Raw genomic sequence first — 22,083 nt, forward strand, 5'->3', positions numbered from 1 at the left:
ATGTCAGCTATTATGTCAAATTTGGAATTCTTTTTCCTGGAGCCTGGAGAAACATACTTTATTTTGTTTGGCACTCATTAAAATAGTCTTTGACCTACACTATTCTATTGAAATATGAATGAAAGATTTGTAAAGTGTGCATTTTCTTTCCACAGCTTATATTCAAGATTATTACTGTTGTCACTGGATTCATTATTTGGTGCAGCATTTTAAATTTAAATTTTTCTTATCAGTGATAAGAGAATAAATGGGATCAAATATATGTAAGGGAATCTATAAAGTAGGATTCAAATATATTGTATGATCATTGTTTAATACCTTGAAATTTTATTATACATAGTGCTGACTTAAAATGTCACTTATTTGCCTTGCTTAAGATGGTAACATTTTAAACTTACATAGCATGTTATAACAATATAGTAGATTTACAAGTAAATAGTTCATTTTGGTTATTTATATACATTGTATGCTCTATACGGTCAACAGTGTAGTATAGTTGTTTTAACTATTCCCCATTAGTTTGATTAATAAACTCTTTTGTGGTAAAAATCTCAGAAGTATAGATCTTTTCTAAGTTTTTGAAGTCTGAAGAATTGCATTTAACTGGACTTTGATTTTTTTGCACTATTATTATATATCTATCCCATATTTATATATTCACTTCAGTATAACTTGCTAACTTTAATGTTAGCAAATAATTAAATTTAACAACCAGCCACTCTCTGTCCTTTTTCTTCAGGTTTACTTTTATATTTGATGTATTTACATATAATTTGCAGATAGTCCCCTACTTTATGCCGCTTTGAGTTTCCTCATCCTTTGGTTTCACTTCTTAAATTTCTCACCAACTTGTTTATGTTGACAAAGGCAACTAATGGTGTCTGCAAAAAAAGATTTCACTTCATGACAGTCTACTTATATCTCATAGTATTTATAATCCCAGATTTCATAACCATAAGTCATTTCAAATTTTTAACTTTATTGACTAAGGATTTTTGGCATAAGATATATTATGTGCTTTTTGGCTTCTTCATAACACTTAACATTTGCCAAGTAAACCCTCTCTTTGGTTTCTCTTACAGTCCAATCAGTGAAAGTAGAAGAGTACTACAGGAGTCATGTGAGTTCTTCTTAAAGCACAATTCTAAAGTTAAGCACAAAAAGAAGCACTACAAACCAAGTTCGCACAAGCTGAAGGTCATTTCCAAATCCATGGGAACCAGCACAGGTGCTACAGCCAATCATGGCACTTCTGCAGTGGCAATCACTAACCACGATTACTTAGGACAAGAAACTTTGACAGAAATACAAACCTCCCCTGAAACATCAGTGAGAGAGGTGAGAGCAGATGGAGCGAGCACCCCCAGATCAAGAGAACAGGACTGTGGGGAGCCAGCCTCCCCAGCAGCATCCAGCTCCCGACTCTGTGAGGAACAGGCTGACAGGAAAGGCCGGGCAGGCAATGGGACTGATAAGATCAGCATATCTGAAAGTACACGGAGTGAAGGAAGGTGAGCTTTGATTTTTGTTATCTTAAATCAGGACTCCTTTGAATTCTGCATTATACTTTTTTTTAATTATTATTAAAGCATAGCATACCTGGAAAGAAAATGTTCTAGATGACATGTCCATACACTTAGTCCAAGGAAGTTTGGGTTTAGGAAGTTTGGCTTCAGCCTATAAATGTGCTATTTGGTAGTTTAATTCTTAGCTTTGAAAAGAGCCTTCATGAATGTTGTTCAAGTAGGAAAGTAACAGTCATTCCTATGGTAATTGTTCAAGGTTGCATGTATATTTGGGTAAATATTTGAGATCCTTCTGAAATACAGGCTATTAAGTTTTAGTACTGTGTCGTAGTGCTAAAAGGCATTTGTCATTTTATATGAAGATGATTATAAAATGTTTCTTATTTTCTGAACATGAAAGGATATTGACATTATCTTTAATGAAATTTTTCCAAATGGTCATAAGTGATCCAAACACAGGTAAACATCGAATGAGCCAGAATGCTGATAGTGAAGTACTTTTAGGTCTCTAGGTTGTCTCACCTCTGTCCTCCCAAACTAGACCAAATGCTCCTTCTTTGTGTTCCCATAACAGTTTTTGCAGACCAGATTCTAATTAGACACGTGCCTTTAAACCTCCACTAAATTTGCAGAGCTGTGGTCTGATGCATCTTTGTATTTCCATCTTTGTGTTGGAATTACACAACATCGCATCCTTGGTGGGAAATGAATAAAATATTTACTAAACCAAGGGCAGGAATCCTGTCTTATTAATTGTTTTCCCCATGCCACACCATGTTCAGCCCATGCATGGAGGGTGCTTAATGCAGTTTCTGAAGTTAGCATTGTATTTGAAAATAAAGTATTTGAGGGCACTTGGGTGGCTCAGTCAGTTAGGCGGCTGCCTTCAGCTCAGGTCATGATCTCTGGGGTCCTGAGATAGAGCCCTGCATTGGGCTCACTGCTCAGCTGGGAGCTTGTTTCTCCCTCTGCCCCCACTCATGTGCTCTCTTTGTCTCTGTCTCTCAAATAAATAAATAAAATCTTTTAAAAATTAAAATAAGTATTTGCATTTTGAAGTGTTAGGGTACACATAAGGAGTTTTAGTTAATCATGCTCTGATAAAAGTGGAAACTGGTTGGGAGTAAAACTCATGAGAAGTAGATAGCATTTGTAAGGACATTTGGCATCACATTTGTGCTTTGGTCTGTATGTATGTTGACTTTCATCTTTTTACCTAGGGTAACTCCAAAAAGTGATGTCACTGAAACCGGCCCAATGCAGAGCAGCAGCTTGCAGGTCCCAGGCTCTTCAGAGCCCGGCAGCCTGAAAGGCTCCACATCACTGCTCGTTCACTCAGCTTCAGGAGGTAGAAAAGAGCATGGCACTGGAAGTCACTCTGATACGTGAGAAGCAGGTTGTCCCGATGCTGAGGAGTGGGTTCATGTTACACTGGAGGTGACAGTACGCTGTCTTGTCCATGTCACTGTTGTATTCTTCTGCACTGACAGCTGCATTGCCTACTGTTACGCTGGACACAATAGATTCCGAAAATAATAGAATTAATTTCACTCAGAGGTCAATGATGACAGTATACCCAGAAAGCAGAAATATGCAGGTTAATATTTTTTTAAGTTGCGTGGGAGAAGGGATTAGAGGAATCTTCCTTTTCTATTTATGAAGATTCTATTCTTGTTAAAAGTATTTTAAGATGTACTATATGTTATTTCACTTTTATGGCATAAAATCAAGATATTTCCTTGCTAAAGTATTTAAAACTTATCTTTGTATCTTTTTTATATATTTGAAAATAAGTTTATATGTATTTGAACTTTTTTTTTAGAATTCCTGGAAAAGCTATTCAAATATTTTTATGTTATTCTGATATTTTAGCACTACTTTGGTAGCTTTTACACTGAGTTTCTAAGAAAATTGAAAAATAGTATTCTTTTATAGTATAAAAAATAACTGGCACCTGACACACTGGAAAGTGTTATAACAGAAATTCAACTTTAAAAATCCATTTATTCCACTTCATCATCTTCCTTGTGTGAATTTTGTAAAGTCTTGTTTTAGGAATTTTATACATCTGTTATGCCACTAAAATAAGGTGCTTGATGTCCAGTGTTGATTGTATTATGCTGCTCATTGATCGTTCTACATTTTTAAATAATATGTCCTGAAGGATTAGATGAAATGTTACTCTTTTAAGCCAAGTGCAATTGATTTCCTTAAAAAAAAAAAACTTGTTTTATGACCACTCAAGATTGTATTTGTAAGATTTATAGTTGCTATCCCTTTAACTATTTTTTTAACATTTAGAATACTAAAATTTATACAGTCTCTTTCTCAGACATTATGTGGAATTCATTTCTGCACTTAAATAGGGTTTGCTGAACATTTAAAAGTGTGTTAAAAAATATGTTAGCAATATTAGTGCCAGCCAAATGGGGAAAAAATGTAGTCCTGATAAACAAAATGTATTTTATATAACATACTTTAAAATATTAAAGAATTTTCTTAATTTTATTTCCAATTAAGTGTTATACCTTGAAGAATGGTTTCTAATGCTTTGGGTTTTTTTCCTCTATTTAGCATAAGAAGAAGATTATCATGTACTGTATGGAAAATGTAAATACTAAGTTTTCGGCATTTTTGAACTTTGTATACAAAAACATTGTATGAGCTTTCCAGTAATAAAATTCTCACTGTGTAAGAGATTGTGGAGAATTCTGTGCTTAGTGGTCCTGACCCAGGAGGTGGTAGGATTTTTCAGATCAGTGGCTCCGTGACTAATAAGTCAGAAGCTTTTTTCTTTTTTAAACTGGAAAAGGAGAAGACAAGACTCTTATTTTTCATTTGTTACAATTTCTTCCCAGACTATATATCTTATACAGCCATATTTACCATACTTATTAAAGCCAGCGGGAGACCTGAAGGATGGGGTAAAGCAAAGGGAGCCCAGGACGCTGCTTTCACTCTTGGCAGTGGGAAATAAAATGATATCAAATTAAAACATTCTAAAAAACAAATAAGATAGTGAGGAATTGCCAGGGTAAGATCTGGGAGAAGAAAGAAATTCACTCTGCCAGGCCCAACAATTGGAGCTTCTTTTGCTCAAGGAGCATTTAATGGTTGGGAAAAAGTGGTTGAGAGGTTGAATTAGCCTCAGAGGGCTGGGGTTCAAGAGAAGGAGTATCCACACACCACCCTGCACTTAGAATTGTGACCTCCAAAGGGATGCATCCTAGGAGCAAGGGTGAAGTATAAGGAAAGCAGCCCTGCTTCAAGTTACCTGGGTGGACTAGAAAAATCTCTTACTTTGGAATTAGAATAAGGTAGTTCTGGGTTAGTAGTAGGCAGAAGCATATGGAAATCTTGTCTAGAGGAAGAAAATGTCATTCTCTGTATTCTACAAATACTTTTTCAAATACAATATTCATCATATAATCAAATGTAGGCAGACACGCAAAAACAACACATGAATAAGAATTGGCACACACATCAGACCAATAGGAAAAGATCCAGAGGTACTCCTGAATTATGAGGCATGGATTTGTTAAACTCCTGTAACTTAAAAACATCAGCAAGGACAAACAAGGAGACACCACTACATCTATTAGAATGGTTACAATTTAAAAAATAACTGACAGTATCAATTTCTGGTAAGGATGCAGAGCAGCAACAGGAACTCTTGTTCATTACTAATGGGAATGCAAAATGTTGCAGCCACTTTGGAAAACAGGCAGTTTCTCAACACAGCCCAACTTGGTCTTACCACCATCCAACAGTCACGCTCCTAAAGTATTTCTTGGAAGTGATTTATGTAGCTACTTCATCCTTGAGGTGCAGTGGAACTCTTCACTCCAACATGGTTAGTGGCTTCCTTCCAAAGAACACAGTAGGGAACGGGGCTGGGGAAGAATAACTTTCACGGTAGAGAAACTTGACAAAACACCACCTAGGTCAGGTGACATCGGTCATCAGTAGAGCACTTGTGGGGAGTAGGTGCCCTTCATATGATGTGATGAAGGTGGCACCTGACCTCTGTGATCTTCCTCCCCCAAATCCATAACCTCAGTCTAGTTGTGAAAAAAGCAGACAAATCTCAGCAGATGGACGTTTTACAAATACCTGACCAGTCCTCAAAGCTCTCAAGATCATCAAAAATAAAGTCAGAAACTGTCACAGCTAAGGGATGCCTACGGAGCCGTGGTGAATGTATTGTAGTATCCTAGAAAAGAAAGAGTACATTAGATAAAAATGAAGGGAATCTGAAAAAAGTACGAGCTTTAGACATTCAATGCAGTGAAATGGTCTTTGTGTGTGGTGTGTATGTGTGATAATTTCCTCCCTTCTGCTTTGCTCTTTTTTACGGGAATTCCTTTTAATCTGATCATGGACATCCTAGGCAGATCCTCCAGTTTTCTCATCTTTCCTCTGTTTCGGTTCATCTCTTTGAGTTTTGGTTCTCTAAGACTATTTCTCAAGCTTATCTTCTAGATTTCTATTGAATCCTTATTTGGGCTGTCATATTTTTAATTTCACAGAGCGTTTTTCTCACTGTTATTTTAAATAGTATCTTCCTGTCTTATGATTCTCTTACGTATATTTGCAGACACGTAACTTGCTTTTTAAAGATCATGTAGAGGAATCCCTGGGTGGCTCAGTGGTTTAGAGCCTGCCTTCAGCCCAGGGTGTGATCCTGGAGACCTGGGATCGAGTCCCACATCAGGCTCCCTGCATGGAGCCTGCTTCTCCCTCTGCCTGTGTCTCTGCCTGCCTCTCTGTGTCTCTCATGAATAAATAAATAAAATCTTTAAAAATAAAAAAATAAAGATCATGTAGAAAACATGGATTTTTAATATTTATTTTAGGTCTTCTATTCATTCTAATGATTTCACAGTTGACTTTTCCTGGATTTTCAATGTAGATGGTCTTTTTGTCTCAAATCATGGTAATTTTATTTCTCATCTGTTAGCTTGACCTGAGAACCTTTAATTGTTAAGAGCAGTAGCAACAGATGTCCTGGTCTTGTTTAAAGGGAATTTCTATGGTATTTCATCATTAAGAACAAGGTTGGCATTTGATAGAAAATAGATCTTTTTTTAATGAGTTAGTAACGAATCCTATCTTGACAATTAATGTATCATGTGTCTCATTTAATATATTGCTGGATTAGATTTGTTAGCAATTTATTTAAGGTAAAAATGTACATCTATACCTACCTGTATTCTAAATGATTCGCCAACCAGGAACAGAGCATTTGTATTCAGTAAACTTAAATTTTTTATATATTCTATTTCTAGTAGCAAACTTCAAAACTATCCTCTAATTCAAAAGAAAATAGCAGTTTCTCTTTTTCATGAGACCAGAGTCTGTGATGCAAAAAGAGCCTACCATTTCATTAATTTTTATAAGAATTACATAGCATTTTTTGACCAAGAAAGTGGACCTCAATTACATATTTACATGTACAGTAACAATATTGCCATGAGGAAAGTGCAGCTAAATGCAAAGCAGAAAAGATTCAATAAAGCAGCATTTCATCTTGTAAGTCACCCACAAATCCTCAATAGAATTTTATGGAATATCGTCTTTCAAAAAGAGTACATCCATTAGAATCCATCTGCTAGGCTATTTATAGCAGTGAAAGAATCTTTCCTAGACTTTCCTCAAAAAACTAGACCAAAAACAGCTTGTCATTGCCACTCATCATCACAATCACAGCTTTAGTGCTTTCTGGCTTCCTAGAAATATGCCAGTGGTGGGCTCTTCCTGTTACGACTGCTGGAAAGTTTTAGCATTGCCAAAGCAGGCACTGGTACTCTCAAGAAAGGAAAGATATAATTTTGAATAACTAGAAGAAGCCTTGCTACAACTCTTCTGCAGGGAAAGCATAACACTTATCACCTCACTGCCCCCAGCACAAGTCAAAGACTTTCCAGATGCTGAAGGCTTTTTAACAGTGGCCATTGTGATCTGTACGTGCAGAAGAATCAAACTTTCATTAACTCCTTTGCAGCAACACAGAGAGCAAGCAAGGAAAGATTAAGAGTCTAATTTAGACTTCTCCAAAGACATTGGCACCCAGAGCTGGACAGCGGGGGAAAGTCACCTAGGAAAGTCTGCTGTGGACACTGCTCCGGGAGGGAAAGCAAAAGGGAGCCATATGGAAAGAAATAGAGAAAAGGACAAGAAGGACAGGCTGGGAGTGGTAAACACTAGTTAGAAATGAAAAAAAAGGATGCTAAAATGAATAGATTTTACCAGCCAAATCCAAGGCTTTTATTTTCCATCCCTAGAAGGAAAATGAGAAAACCAGAAGAAACTTCGAAGGATTTCCACCACAAAAGGTGGGGTGAGAGAGAGAGAGAGAGAGAGAGAGGGAGAATCTACTTAAGTTTCCACAGAAACACCTTAAAGTTTTTTGAATAAACCATTTTCTCCAAACTCATGCCATAGTTCATCTTTATTAACAGTGTTACAAATATTTCCTACTTATTGGGTTCACATATACTGGGTTTTGACATCCTGAAGTGCAAAGAGTCTGTTAAAGTCAACATTTAGTACCTGGGTTTATAAATCTATGTATGATTACATTTAGAAAATGGTGAGAGAAGAGGCACAAAATCAACAAGGATTAAGAAGTTTTTCCTAAACCCCCCAAAAATAAAATACCTTAGTATTCTCTCCATCTCACTTTCCAAGATGCCAATGAAAGTAAAACTGACAAGTTTGTGGGTTTATTTTCTTGGGGCCCTGTTACAGGATCTAATTAGAAAATGTATTAAGTCTGAATATATAGATTTTAGACTTTATCTGGAAAAATTCACCAGTAAAAAGTCATAAACTCCCCTAGTGGTTTTTGTCCTTCTGACAGCGGGTCCAGGAGCCCCCATGAAAACTTTCATAAAACAGAAACCTTCAGAGCCGGTAAACAAAGTTAACCACTGGCAAAACCCTTGCTGGCTCCTCCAGGCCGTCTCTCAGCGCAGGCTCTAAGCAAAGGAGAATGGCATGCTGTGTTTCGAGAGCTGACCTTGTTGGCAGGCTGTGGGCAAATAAGTACAGTCAAACAACAGGAGGACTGTGTTTCCTCGACTGACAGTCATCACTGCCTCTTTGTCACCAGTCCTCAGACTCCGAGCAGGGCTTTCCAGGCCTGCTGTGCAGACACTGAGAATTTCAACTGCTTTCTTGATGAAGCAAAGACCAGGAGAGAGGGGCGTCCGACACGTCCAAAATCGGGGGAGGGAGCCTCGAGGACTTCAGAGGCAGGGCACGGTCTGGCTACCCTGGACACCCTGAAGAGATCTGAACAGTATAAACACCTGTTCTCTCCACTCTCCAAGGGTGCAGAGCAATGGGGGAGAATGAATCTATGAGGAGGAGAATGAACCCAGGTGTGAAAGAGGCAAGAACACATAAGAATTAGCAGTTAAGAGGAAGAACTCTAAATGCACGGACATGGGGCACCTGGGTGGCTCAGTGGTTTAGCGCCGGCCTTCAGCCCAGGGCGTGACCCTGGGGACCCGGGATCGAGTTCTGCATTGGGCTCCCTGCGTGGAGCCTGCTTCTCCCTCAGCCTGTGTCTCAGCCTCTCTCTGTGTGTCTCTATGAATAAATAAATAAAATCTTATAAACAAATGCGCGGATGTGGAAGCCTTCCAAGGTGTTGTTATGCACCAAAAAGCGAATTGCAAAACTATACTTACTAATACTGTGTATATAAAAAAAACCTCACCCCGTAGAACAGCACACCATGTTTTCTATCGTTACATATCGATGTGTCTCAATGCATAATGATACCATGCATGTAAGTCATCTTTCACCACAGAATACCCCATATACATTACAAATATGCATGTGTAAGTGCATGAGAAGGCTCCAGAAAATGTGGTAACATGCATGATGTCTGGGGAAGGGATCAGCATTGTAGACAATAATCAAAGCAGACTTGAACCTGGTCTGTAGTGTTTAAATTTTTATAAAGAGAACCTATTAATATGTGGTGTAAATATAATTGGTCTTTCTAAGAAAATTTACTGAGCACGAGTCAAGCTAATGGTGACTCAGGGGGTCCAGCCCATCTGCCTGCAGGGGTCTGAGCCTGCAGGTGGTCGAGGCCCCCTCCCTGCTGTGAGCCTGCCCCCCAGAGCTGGGAGGGGCCGCCTACCCCACTGAGCCCTGGGGAAGGCCACCAGTTCTTCTAGTTCCAGCTTCCTCTGGTTCCTCCCTGCTGTGCTTCTCGCGGTCCCCCAAACCACTTTTTCTTCGGTTGGCAATCCCACAAGTGTTTTGAGAACCTCTGTGCCTCCTTCTGTCTCTTGCATCTCTTCCCCAGACTCTACTCCTCTCCCCACAAATAAAGCTGAGACCTGCTTGCTTGATCCCAGCCCTGGGAGACACAGGAGGCCGGAGGACCAGCCCCCCAGGATGTGATACTGGGCGGGGGACACGAGGGAAGGCCGAAGACAGCAGAAAACCCACGATGGCAAATTCTGCCCCCCACCCCGCCCCGCCACGCCAGCCCTCGGCTCCCCCAGCACCCACAGACCACCACCGCCACGAGTGCCCCCAGCAGGGGTGACTCAGCACTGCAGTCTCCATACTCACCAACCTCAAAAGTAAATGCAAGTTCTGAGGTCTGAAGCTCCGGAGAATCGAAGGCTACGGCGTGGGTGGCTTTGGGCAGAAGGCGGGCCCCTGTCCTTCCCTGGCGACTCACACACGTCCCTGGGCGCGATGCAGCTGGCCCATAGCCACCGTGAGGCGCCGAGGTGTCCGCGGGACCACCATGGCCCTCAGCAGCTCCCAACTGGCTGGTAGTCCAGACTCGGGCAGAACTGTGAGGGGATTAGTGTCTTGTCTGTACCTGCCTGCTGCCTGAAAGATTAGCTCCTGCTTTTAGAGAATGCCCTAGTCCTTTCCCTCCAGAGCAAGTGAGTCAACTTTTCCTCTTAATGTGTTTGCCAGAGCAAAAATAAGGTTCCTACCCACTTGATACCTAAGCCAGAGATCCATGATCTTTAATCTAGAGGATAAAATACTGTCTACATCAACCCAAGATAAGGCCCAGCCTTGTCCTGGGAGACTACCCCATCTCTCGGAGCAGTCCCAAGAGGAAAGGAACCACAGTGGGGGCTGGAATTCCTGAGATCTAAACTGTGAATATTTCAAGGTTTTAGAGAAGCAGAATCTCCACAAGGGCATTGTTTAGGGACAAAGGAGTTGTAACTGGCTAAGCCGGGGGACTAGGTGGGGAAAGGGCCAGAAGTAGCCAGCTCACCCCTGGTTGCCCTTGGATCGTTGAAAAGACCTAGAGATATCTACGTGTTCCCAGTAATAACAACAACTGATATCTGTCAGGTTCTGTCCCGGCTGCTAAGTGGGGAACAAGGGACAAGCCCCCTGCATTCGCAGAGTTTATATTCCAGGGGATGTCAGACAGTGAGCAAGTAAGTAAATATACAAACAAGATAAATTCAGATAGGGATTAGCATTATACCAGAATATTATTCAATGATATTAATTGAAGCATCATTTAAAACTGAAACTTCAGTGGGCACCTGGGTGGCGCCATCGGTTAAGTATCTGGCTCTTGGTTTCGGCTCAGGTCATGGTCTCAGGGTGGTGAGATCGAGCCCCAAGAGGAAAGCTTTGCACTCAGCAGAAAGCCTGCTTGAGATTCTTGCTCTCCTCTCCCTGTGCCCTTCCCCCTTCTCTCTCTCTCTCTCTCTCTCTCAAATAAATGAATGAAACCTAAAAAAATAAAAAATAAAACTGAAACTTCTATCTATAAATATGCAACTGGTTATATAACATTCCATTCATTAGAAATGCTGTGAAAATGTTATGAAGGAAGAGGAGGAACTATAAATGTTCATAGTGAAAGATGTCCAGGAAGCATCATTAGTGAAAAAAGCAAGTTATGATAAGAAGTATTCCAATGTGCATGTTTTTTTCAACGCCATCAAGCAGTTGACTCCATTCTGACACTATCTACCTGGAGATCCCACTGTAGGGGTTCAGTCCTAGAAGATTGTCCCCCACTTCAGATGCCAATTGCAAGTCCAGGTTGTCATCAGGGTTTCTGACCCATCACTATAGTTGCTGGTTCTCACAACTATCTCTATGGATTCAATTCATTTGCTAGAGTGCTCACAGAAGTCCGAGAAACACATCCTTATACTAGTTTATGATAAAGGATAGTATAAGGGATACAGGTGAACAGCCAGATGAAGAATGTACGTAGGGCAAGGTTTGGGGAAATAGGCATAAAGCTTCCATGGTCTCTGAGCAACCACTCAGCACCTCTACCAGTTCACCAACCTGGAAGCTCTCCAAATCCCATCTTTTTTGGGTTTTTATGGAGGCTTCATTACAATGATTGATTAAATCATTGGCCATTGGTGACAGATTCAACCTCCAGCCTCTCTCCTCTCCTTGGAGGTCACAGCATAGAACTGAAAAGGCCAGCCCTCTAATCACATGGCTGGTTCCCCAGCAACCAGTATCCATCCTTAGGTATTTTCCAAAAATCATCTCATGAACATAAACTCGGGTGTGGTTGAAAGGGGTTTGTTATGAATATCAAGACATATTTAATACTCTTATCACTTCAGAAATTCCAAGGGTTTTAGAAGCTCTGTGCCAGAAATGGGGACAAAGACCAAATATATATTTCTTATTATGTCATAATACCACATATGTATGCAATAATCCTATTTAACTTATATTCAAATACTGTCTTATGAAAAAAATAAAAATAAACAAATACTGTCTTATGTATCTGTTTATTTTTTTTTAAGATTTTATTTATTTATTCATGAGAGACACAGAGAGAGAGGCAGAGGGAGAAGCAGGCTCCATGCGGGGAGCCCGACGTGGGACTCGATCCCAGGACCCCAGGATCATGCCCTGGGCTGAAGGCGGCGCTAAACCGCTGAGCCACCCGGGCTGCCCATGTATATGTTTAATGACTAGAAACATGCACTAAGCTATGGACAATAGTTCTTTTAAAGGAGTGAGATCATGGTGAGGGTTAATAGCAAGGAAACCTTTCAGGTTTATATACTTCTATATTGTTTGATTTCAAAATGAGCATATGCTACCACCTGCCTCCAAAACTGGGTGCCATGAGCATGCTCAAAGTGGTAAGAAAGAACAACCTGTTTTGCAAACTTCTATTATTTATATCATACTTCAGCTAAATAAAGGCATATTGCAGTTCAAGATGTACATCAATATGAAGATAAGCAGCTTTATGAATTTTGTTATTACCAATATTATCTTAGAATTTTCTAAATTATTGCTCACCAGATAAATATTTCCTATTATCTCAATTCTGTAAAAGACATAATATGCTTGTTCTTACATGCATAAAAATATCTACATGACATGTAAAATTTCATTCATTCCATAAGTGATATTAATGCGTAAAATACATAGTTGGTTTTACCTCCTCCGTGTAACTTGTTTTGGACCTTAGCTTTGATGAAGGATACGTGTCTCTGGATAAGATCTTGGAAATATTTAACACGTTTAGTCCCATACTGACTTCTAAGTTAAATATTTCAAGATGGCTTTGGTCAGCCAAGCCTGACTGCTGGTATGCAGACATGAGCAAATCACTAAGAAAAACAATTAAAACCCTTACTTTGGATATGCAGCTTGGAAACCAGCATATCTGTAGAACATATTAACAATGACTCATAACCACATGAGTTAAATATACTGAGAAATTAAATGTTTAGCTCATAGTTCTGGATGAGCTGAGGTCTAGGATTACCATAACTCTAACAGAAAATTGAAATTGAATTAGATATACTGGACTTGACTCCTAACTTCAAAGCCAAAAGTTTGCTAATAATGCCTGTTGGGCTTAGAGAGGTGGGGGCGGGGGGGACCTCCCTCTCCTTCTGCCTTCTGTTTTCCAGGACTCTGTCAGGCGGGAGGGGAAAAATATCTTTGTAGTTGCCCATGGGATAACTTGAATTCTTGCTTCTGATGCAAAGTTCAAGAAAAACAGGAGTCTGGTGACAAGTTAAAAGGGGAGGGGAATCTGCACTTTCTTGCCTTCTGAGGTAATCCCCAGGAATCTCAGGGTAATCCCACTGGAGTTTGGGTCCCCTCCACCTGTGGAAACAGCAGGGAGTGCTCACTGGCACACTGTCATCTTCGCTCAGCACATTCCTGGCCTGGGGGTCATCCCTCTGCGGGGGAACACCTCAGAGCGCCAGGCCCTCTCGGCCAAACCCTGCTGTCTAGAAAGGAGCTGATTTATTTGCTCACGCTAAACTGTAAATGCTGATGGGGCATAATCTTCCCAGATAAATGGGTAAACAAATTTTGTTCAGTGATAAAAAGAAACAAACTAGTGATACTTGTAATAACTAATGGATCCAAAAGCAAGCTCAGCAAAGGAAGCCAGACACAAATAAGTACCTAAAGAGCGCATAGTCTTGAAGTGGGTGATGAGGCTAGGTTTACTCAGGGGTCAGAAGGCTGTATAGACACGTCTAGCATTTCTCCATAGAAGATGTGGGTGTTTGTCAGCTGCTCAACTTCATCCAAAGCTCTAAGGAAAAAGAACCAACCAACCATCTTTAACATCCTGTTCTACAGGGGCACCTGGGTGGCTCAGTGGTTGAGCCTCTACTTTTGGCTCAGGGTGTGATCCCTGGGTCCTGGGAATGAGTCCCGCATCAGGCTCCCCACAGGGATTCTGCTTCTCCTTCTACCTGTGTCTCTGTCTCTCTGTTTTTCTCTCATGAATAAATAAATAAAATCATTTAAAAAAGCCATCCTGTTCTACATCTCTATGTCCTCAACCAGAAGCTGATGGTGACCAACTTGACATTCATTTCCCCATCCTTTTTCATTACAGAACCCCAATTTACTCAAGTAGCAATTCTCTCCTACATGGAATTTCTTCTTAATTTGCTATTATGGTTCTCTCCTCCTGATTAAGAAGTATTTTAGGATTGGGTACCTGACCCCCTTCTGACTATTGGGATGTGAGAGGGCAGGGGGGCTACAGGGAACGATTCTCTTCCTCTTAACAAGGAGATATCACAAGAGCTGGTCCTCTTCTTTACTAGACATTGCTGCAACCAGCAAGGGACACCTGGACCAATTGTCTCCCCAGGGGAGATGATTACATAGGGATAAAGCCCAAATCCTAAGACTAGCAGAACATAAACATTGAAGACATCTGAATCCTTGATGATGTGGTTGAGTCACTGAATTCACCAACTCTGGAGCAGCCCTCCCTCTGGATTTCATGTTAAATGAGAAAATAAATTTCCTTATTTAAACCACACCGAGTTGAATTTTCTGTTACTTGCTGCTGAAAGCATCTTAACTGTACAATAGTCAACTCCTTGGGGGTGATACATAGCCACCAGTACAGAGTGTGTGTCACATAGAAGACACCCAGTAAATGGTTGTTGAAATAATATTGAAATGTGTATCTCAGACCCTTCAATGACCTCGAGTTGCATTATTCCATCCAAACGAGCCTAAATTTGAGCTTCTTTTTTTTTTTTAAAGATTTTTATTTATTTATTCATGAGAGACACACAGAGAGAGGCAGAGACACAGGCAGAGGAAGAAGCAGGCTCCTCTCAGGGAGCCCGATAAGAGACTCGATCTGAGGACCTGGGGATCACGACCTGAGCCAAAGACAGATGTTCAACTGCTGAGCCACTCAGGTGCCCCAAATTTGGGCTTCTTTATACTGCAAGATGAATAGCAAAGTAAGAGAACATTGTAGGATGCATGTGGAGAGAGTACATCTGGGAATCACTACTGGTCAAGAGTTAGCAGGGAATACAGCAGTAACCATCTGGCTGGAAAAATGTGATTTATGCCTACAGGGACTTCAACCTTCAGTACAAAATCCTTGAAAATTCTGCTATAAATATAGGGGAATGATGGCAGCACAGGGTAATAAGTGATAAGCTGAAAGCTTTTCCCAACCTGAGGTCTGATAAAGACAAATGGAATAGATACTGAGCCTCTAGAACAAAAGGCTTAAAGTTATGCCCTGAGTTCCTGTACTCTTTTGTACTTGAGAAATGTCACCTGCAGATCTGCTGTGCATATTGCCACAGCCAAAATGCTTTTCACAATGGGGATAATAGCAATTCTAGGGAGACTTTGTTCAAACAATGAAACAGAGCCATGACTTTATGGGGACCTTCATCAACACTGGACTATTCCACCCAAACATACTCATCTTTTTTTTTTTTTCATACTCATCTTTTTAAAGACTTTATTTTTAGAGCAGTTTTAAGTTCATAGCAAAACTGAATGGAAGGTACAGAGCTTTTCCATATACCTCATATCCTACACATGCACAGCGCCCCCTCCCAGTATTGCTGTCACTCACTAGAGTGGTACAAGTGTTACAGTTGATGAACTACATTGACATATCATTGTCACCCAAAGTCTATATTTCATATTATGGTTTATTCTTGGTGTTGTACATTCTATGGATTGACAAATGTATAATGACATGTATCCACCATTAGTTTCATACAGAATAGTTTTGCGGCCCTGAAAACTGTGTTTTGCCCATTCACCGCCCCCCCCATCCACTGCCCGTGGCAACCAGTGATCTTCTTACTGTCTCCATAGTTTTGCCTTTTCCAGAATGTCATATAGCTAGAATCATACTATAATATGTGGCCTTTATGATTGGCTTCTTTCACTTAGTAATATGCCTTTAATTTTCATCTGTGTCTTTCCATGGCTTGAGCTCATTTCTTTTTAACACTGAATAATATCCCATTATCTTGACGAACCACAACTTATCTATCCATCCACCTACTAAAGGGTGTTACTTGGTTACTTCCAAGTTTTGTCAATTTTGAATAAAGATGCTATAAACAGGTTTTTTGTGGACATAAATTTTCAACTCATGTAAATACCAAAGAGTATATACTACCTGGATCATATGATAAAAGTATGTTTAGTTTTTTTAAGAAATGGCCAACTATCTTCCAAAGTATCTGTACCATTGGCCCTCCCACCAACAATGAATGAGAGTCCCTGTTGCTCTACATCCTCATCAGCATTTGGTGGTGTCAGTATTCTGGATTTTGGCCATTCTAATCAGTGTGCTGTGGCATTTCAGTGTTGTTTTAATTTGTAATTCTCTAATACATATGATCTGGAGCACCTTTTCATATGCTTATTTGCTATCTGTATATCTTCAGGTCTTTGGCTTATTTTTTTTTTTAAAGATTTTATTTATTTATTCGTGAGACACAGAGAGAGGCAGAGACATAGGCAGAGGGAGAAGCAGGCTCCATGCAGGGAACTTGATGTGGGACTCGATCCCCAGACTCCAGGATCACGCCCTCACCCGAAGGCAGACACTTAACCACTGAACCACCCAGGCGTCCCTTTGGCCCATTTTTTAATCTAGTTGTTTTCTAATTGTTGAGCCAAATTTTAACTTCATTTTTGTGGCAGATTTAAAAGAGATTGGTACCTTTCCCAACCGGATTCTATCCATCTGTTCTCTGAAGCTCATAGGAAGGCAAGCCTGGAATTTCAGTTCAATGCAATGTGCATTATTTAACATCATTATGTTATGTGCCCACACATTGTTTTAAGTATTATGGAAGATACAAAGAAATGTCAAATACAGTCCCTGCCATCTTGGCACTCTTTGGAGAAACCAAAAATATGGCAATGAAAACAAATGAATTGCTAAATGGGTAGTCTCCTCTCCAAATACCTCTGGAGAAACTCTTTTATCTAATTAAAATCCAAATTTTGTAAATACATGTATTTAAAAGTTATTTTATGAAAGGTGGCAATCAATTGGGCAGGTATTTTACTGAGAACCATTAATCCATAAGCTTATAAACTCCATATATATTTTACTTTTACTGGCGCACTAAAGTACAGCAGGCAGAATAGAAGAGGGAATGGAATAATCATCTTATACTTCTTTTAAATAAATCAATTGGTGAAATAAATCAAATGAAGAAATTTATCACAAGCATTCTGACTTTTTTCTTTAGCGTGGAAATAAAGACCACACCAGTAGAAATAAAGCCGGTGTGGAAACAACCAATCAGTGTGCTGAAGTGCAGTAACAATCATCATAACAGAGATATGGGAGCAATCATTAATAGCAAGTTGGGAACAGATGCCTTATAATTCAGTTTCTGCCAATGGACCGATCCTTCAGGAACCTGAAGACTCTAACGACTCTAGGAAAGAAGAGAAGCATTATGAGAGAGCCTACATTTCATATGAGACATTATCAAGAGATAACACAAGGCCTATGGCAAAATGACTGACCAGAAAACCTGGCTTCTTGAGAGCTCCCAGACTTACACAAGGCTCCTCAGTAAATGGGGCCCTATGGATGATCACACCAGGAAGGGGGAAAAAAAAAAGGCACATTCCATGAGATTAGATGCCTGGGGAGGTAGGAAGCAAACATTACAGGCAAGACTCTGAGTGAGCCAGTAATCTGTGTAAACTCCTTGGTCTGTATAAAACACTCATGAAAATGGATCCTCTCAGGGACATTCTGCTGTAACCACACTGTGATGGGGCTACTTCCCTAAAAAATAGAGCTGGGTTCTGACGTAGGAAAGACATTAGGGTTCAAAGTTGAGGGCCAAGAAAGAATTCTTGAGACGTCTTTGGTGCAAAAAGGAGGTTTATTAAAACACGGGGACAGGACCCATGGTCAGAAAAAGCAGCACTGGGGGCATGAGGAGTGGCCCATTATGTACTTTCAAGTTGGGAAGGGGTTAGGGAGAGCCTAAACCTCTCAGGTATTTTGGAAACAAGGTTTCCAGGACCCTAAGGGGGCTAGCCATTGTTGGGGAAAGGTCATTTTTTACTGTTTAGTACAAAAAGTCTTGAGACTCTTTAGAGGTGTATCAGTGGGTCGTATGTGTGCTCAAAGGATGATTGCCAACATGTATCTTGGGGGGCGGGTAGAGATAAAGGAAATTTCTAAAGGAATTTTTATATGTTAGAGTAGACTTCCAGGATTCCTGGGGGTCGGACTAAGGTTGCCTTTTGCCCTTAGCAAAATACTAACATCGAGGCAGCTAAGTCCCTAGAGGAATGTCATTGACTATTTCAAGGACTTGTCAATGGGCTGTAGGTAGTAAGGGAATATAATAATTTCTCTTCTGCCTTTGTTTCCCACAGGTTCTCTGATTAGCCTTGTGTACTAGAAAAACTACTGGTGCAATAAGAGAGTGGTTAAAATCTATAAATGGAAATTTTTGACATGTCCTTTGAACTTAGAGGCTTACTTTCCCCAGTGCTTTGTCCTAAGCCTGTTTCCTGGAGGTCTCCCATTTCCATTTCCAGAAAGTACCCAGAGCTGAAATAACTGACGGTAGGGTGCATAAACAAACTAAGGGCTTTCTTGTGGGGGGCAAGGGTGGGGAAATGTTAGTAAGATTATCAGTATGAGGAAGACTATTCTGGCAGATGCTCTCAGCTGTCTACCCAAGAGTTAGTCACTACGCCTGCCACTCGCCCTTCTTTGCTAATAGAACCCAAATGTTGTTCACCGTCCTCCAAGCAGCCACGTCTTTCAGGGAAGGCATAGCCTAGTCCTAGCCTCGTGAGGCAAATGTCTCTTGCCAAGTGATTTGTTTTAGGCAACAGGCATCTGCAACAATCCTGGCCAATGAGGCAGGAGGGAAACATGCCAGAAGGACTCTGGAAAGAATTTTCTCACTCTTGAAAAGGGACACACCATAGGGTCATTTCATGTCTCTGCCTCTGGAAGAATGCTAATATATACTTATCTTTTTATTCATTTAGTGGTTATTTATTGCCCAGCATGTGTCCTGAAATGCAAAGTCTACCTGTACTTGAACAGGAAAGGGATGGCTTTAAAATTATAGGTGAGTCTCAATAAATAAATAAATAAATAAATAAATAAATAAATAAATAAATAAAATAAGTTGATAGGCAAGTTTCAAAGGTATATCCCTTTCTTTCTTTTTTCCAAATATTTTATTTACTTATTCATGAGAGACCCACAGACAGAGAGGCAGAGACACAGGCAGAGAGAGAAGCAGGCTCCACGCAGGGAGCCCAATGTGGGACTTGATCCCTGGTCTCCAGGATCACGCCCTGGGCCGAAGGTGGCGCTAAACCACTGAGCCATCCAGGTGTCCCTCAAAGGCATATTCCAATAAAGTCCTGCATTTAAAAAATAGAGTGTAAATGTAAGGGGATTAGCAAACCAGAAGAACTAAGGGCTAGTTTTCCAGCTAAGCAGTTCTGACGGCCTAGCTTCACGGAGAGGCCAGGGAGAAGGAAACGCTTGCTATGGGCAAAGGTTAAAGGCAAGGAGATAGAAAGGAGAAGAACAGTACCAGGATTCCAAGAAAATTAACAAACTCCAAAGCCCAAGAGACCCCCAAAGAGTCATAAGAGGATATAGTGCCAAAGTCCTGGGCTGAAGAGTAGAACCCACAGCCCAGAATCTGGAAGCCCAATGCATGCTCGAACAGGATGAAACTTCTAATCTTATACTAAGGGTGTTTGCTCTCTGCCATGATTTTAATTTCCCCATTGCACAGGCACATGTGCGTTCATCCGTGTGCATGTAGTCAGAGGAGGATTGAATCCAACCCAGCTGGCTGGACTCTGATTATAGCACAGACCATGGTTCTGCTCATTGCAGGGCCTCACTTGGATTTCCTCCTATTTCTCTAGCTGCTTCTTTGGGGCTCTTTCCTTCTGCCCATCCCATAAATCATGTGTTCTCAAAGTGTGGTCCTGGGACTCTTGGGGGTGCTTGAGACACTTTCAGTGAAAACGTGACATTGAAACTATTTTCATAATAATAAGATGTTATTTTTCACTCTCATTCTGTCTGTCATGTGGGCACAGAGGATTTTTCCAAAGACCACGTGATGTGTGATATGGCCAGAAATTGAATACAGAAGTAAATATGAGCATCTAGGTGCAAAAAAGATTTACAAAAAATGAAAAATAATGCCCTTCTCCTTGTTAATTTTTTGTTTCAGAAAATATAGCTATTTTTCATTAAAATGTTATTTATTCTAACATATAAGGAGGCTTATTATAGCTCTTTTAAAATGAATTTGTAAAAACATTTTTTTGGATTTCCCTTTCAATTTTTTTAAATATTTATTTATTTATTCATGAGAGACACAGAGAGACAGGCAGAGACATAGGCAGGGGGAGAAGCAGGCTCCTTGTGGGGAGCTTGATATGAGACTTGATCCCAGGACCCCAGGATCACGCCCTGAACCAAAGGCAGACTCTTAACCACTGAGCCACTCAGGTGCCCCTCCATTTCAATTTTTAATGCATGCCACCTGGACCAGCAGCCACTGCTGAGCTTGTTAGAAATTCAGATACTCAGGCCCCTCCCCAGACTCAGAAGGTGTGGAGGTAGGTTCAGCAACTAGGGTTTGACAAGCTCTAGGTGATGTTCATGATCACTGAAGCTTGAGAGCCACTGCCCTAATACATCTACCCGCCACCATCCCTCCAAAGTTCGTAGAAGCATGTGCTTGAACCTTCAGAATGCAAGGGTTGAGAGGTGGTGGCTTCACTTCTAGATTATGGACCTGTGTTAGTCTGTGAGGGCTACCATAACAAGGTATCCGGGCTGGGGGGCTTAAACAACACACATTTATTTTCTCACAGTCCTGAAGGATAAAAGTCTGAGATGGAGGTGTCAGCAGGTTTGGTTTCTTCTGAGCTCTCTCTCCTTGGCTCGAAAATGGCCTTCTCTCTGTGGGTGCACATGGTCTTTCTTCTGAGTGACCTGAAAATGGTTTCTTTGGCTGCACTTACATTGCACTTGGCGGCATCCCAATCTGTGAATTGTCACCCAAGCTAGAGATCCTGGCAAGGAAGGAGATCACTGTGGTCTTCTCACTCTCTCAAACCACTCCCCAGAACTGATCAATCACTAAATTCTCTGATTGCATCTTCTAGATTTCTCTCATTGTCATTATCGCCTCCTCACCAACCCAGCTATCTCTCACCTACACCAGTGGGCATCAGCTTTTTTCTTCTGAGAAAAATACACTCATGCATAGTCACAGCGGATCTGCTCAGGATGCTCCTATGGCTATGGGCATGCAGTATAGACAAAACGGGCTTCAGATCTGGATGATTTCATGGACCCTCACAGAGCTGGTTCTCAGCTTGATCAGGACACAGTACCGTAGGTGACAGCTACTGGCCTGACTGATCTTCCTGATACCACCCGGCTCCTTCAGGTCCAGCCCCTACATGCTGCCCAGAGTCTGCCTAACAACCTGACCAGGCCAGTCCTGATTACAAACCATCTGAGGCTTCTTACCAGCTACAGAACAAAGCCCAATCACCTTTGCAAAGGACTACAGAGCTCACCATGCTCTAAGCCCTGCTGGCCTCCCTGGCTCATCCCTGGACATTCCCTGCCTTAAACCATAAGCTCTGGCAACCCCAAGTCTGTAGTTTCCTGAATTGGGGGCTATTCCTTACCTCTGTGCCAGTCCTCATCCTGCCACCCTGACCAAAAGCTCTTTCTTTCATTACCCTCCAT

At 40.9% G+C, this 22,083-nt stretch overlaps 1 protein-coding gene across 7 annotated transcripts in view; it reads left to right on the top strand.

The window, feature by feature from the left end:
• Nucleotides 1–4,223, top strand: part of FZD6 (frizzled class receptor 6) — a 40,640-nt gene extending 36,417 nt beyond the window's left edge. For all 7 annotated transcript variants that reach the window (XM_072774126.1, XM_072774131.1, XM_072774127.1 and 4 more), the window contains 2 exons: nucleotides 1,083–1,511; nucleotides 2,747–4,223. In XM_072774126.1, coding sequence (XP_072630227.1) covers nucleotides 1,083–1,511; nucleotides 2,747–2,915 — 598 coding nt within the window. In that variant the 3' untranslated portion in view covers nucleotides 2,916–4,223. The remainder of the gene's footprint in view (nucleotides 1–1,082; nucleotides 1,512–2,746) is intronic.
• Nucleotides 4,224–22,083: the final 17,860 nt, after the last annotated feature.

The sequence above is a fragment of the Canis lupus genome, chromosome 14 (assembly GCF_048164855.1).
Source record: "Canis lupus baileyi chromosome 14, mCanLup2.hap1, whole genome shotgun sequence".
Taxonomy (NCBI): Eukaryota; Metazoa; Chordata; class Mammalia; order Carnivora; family Canidae; genus Canis; species Canis lupus.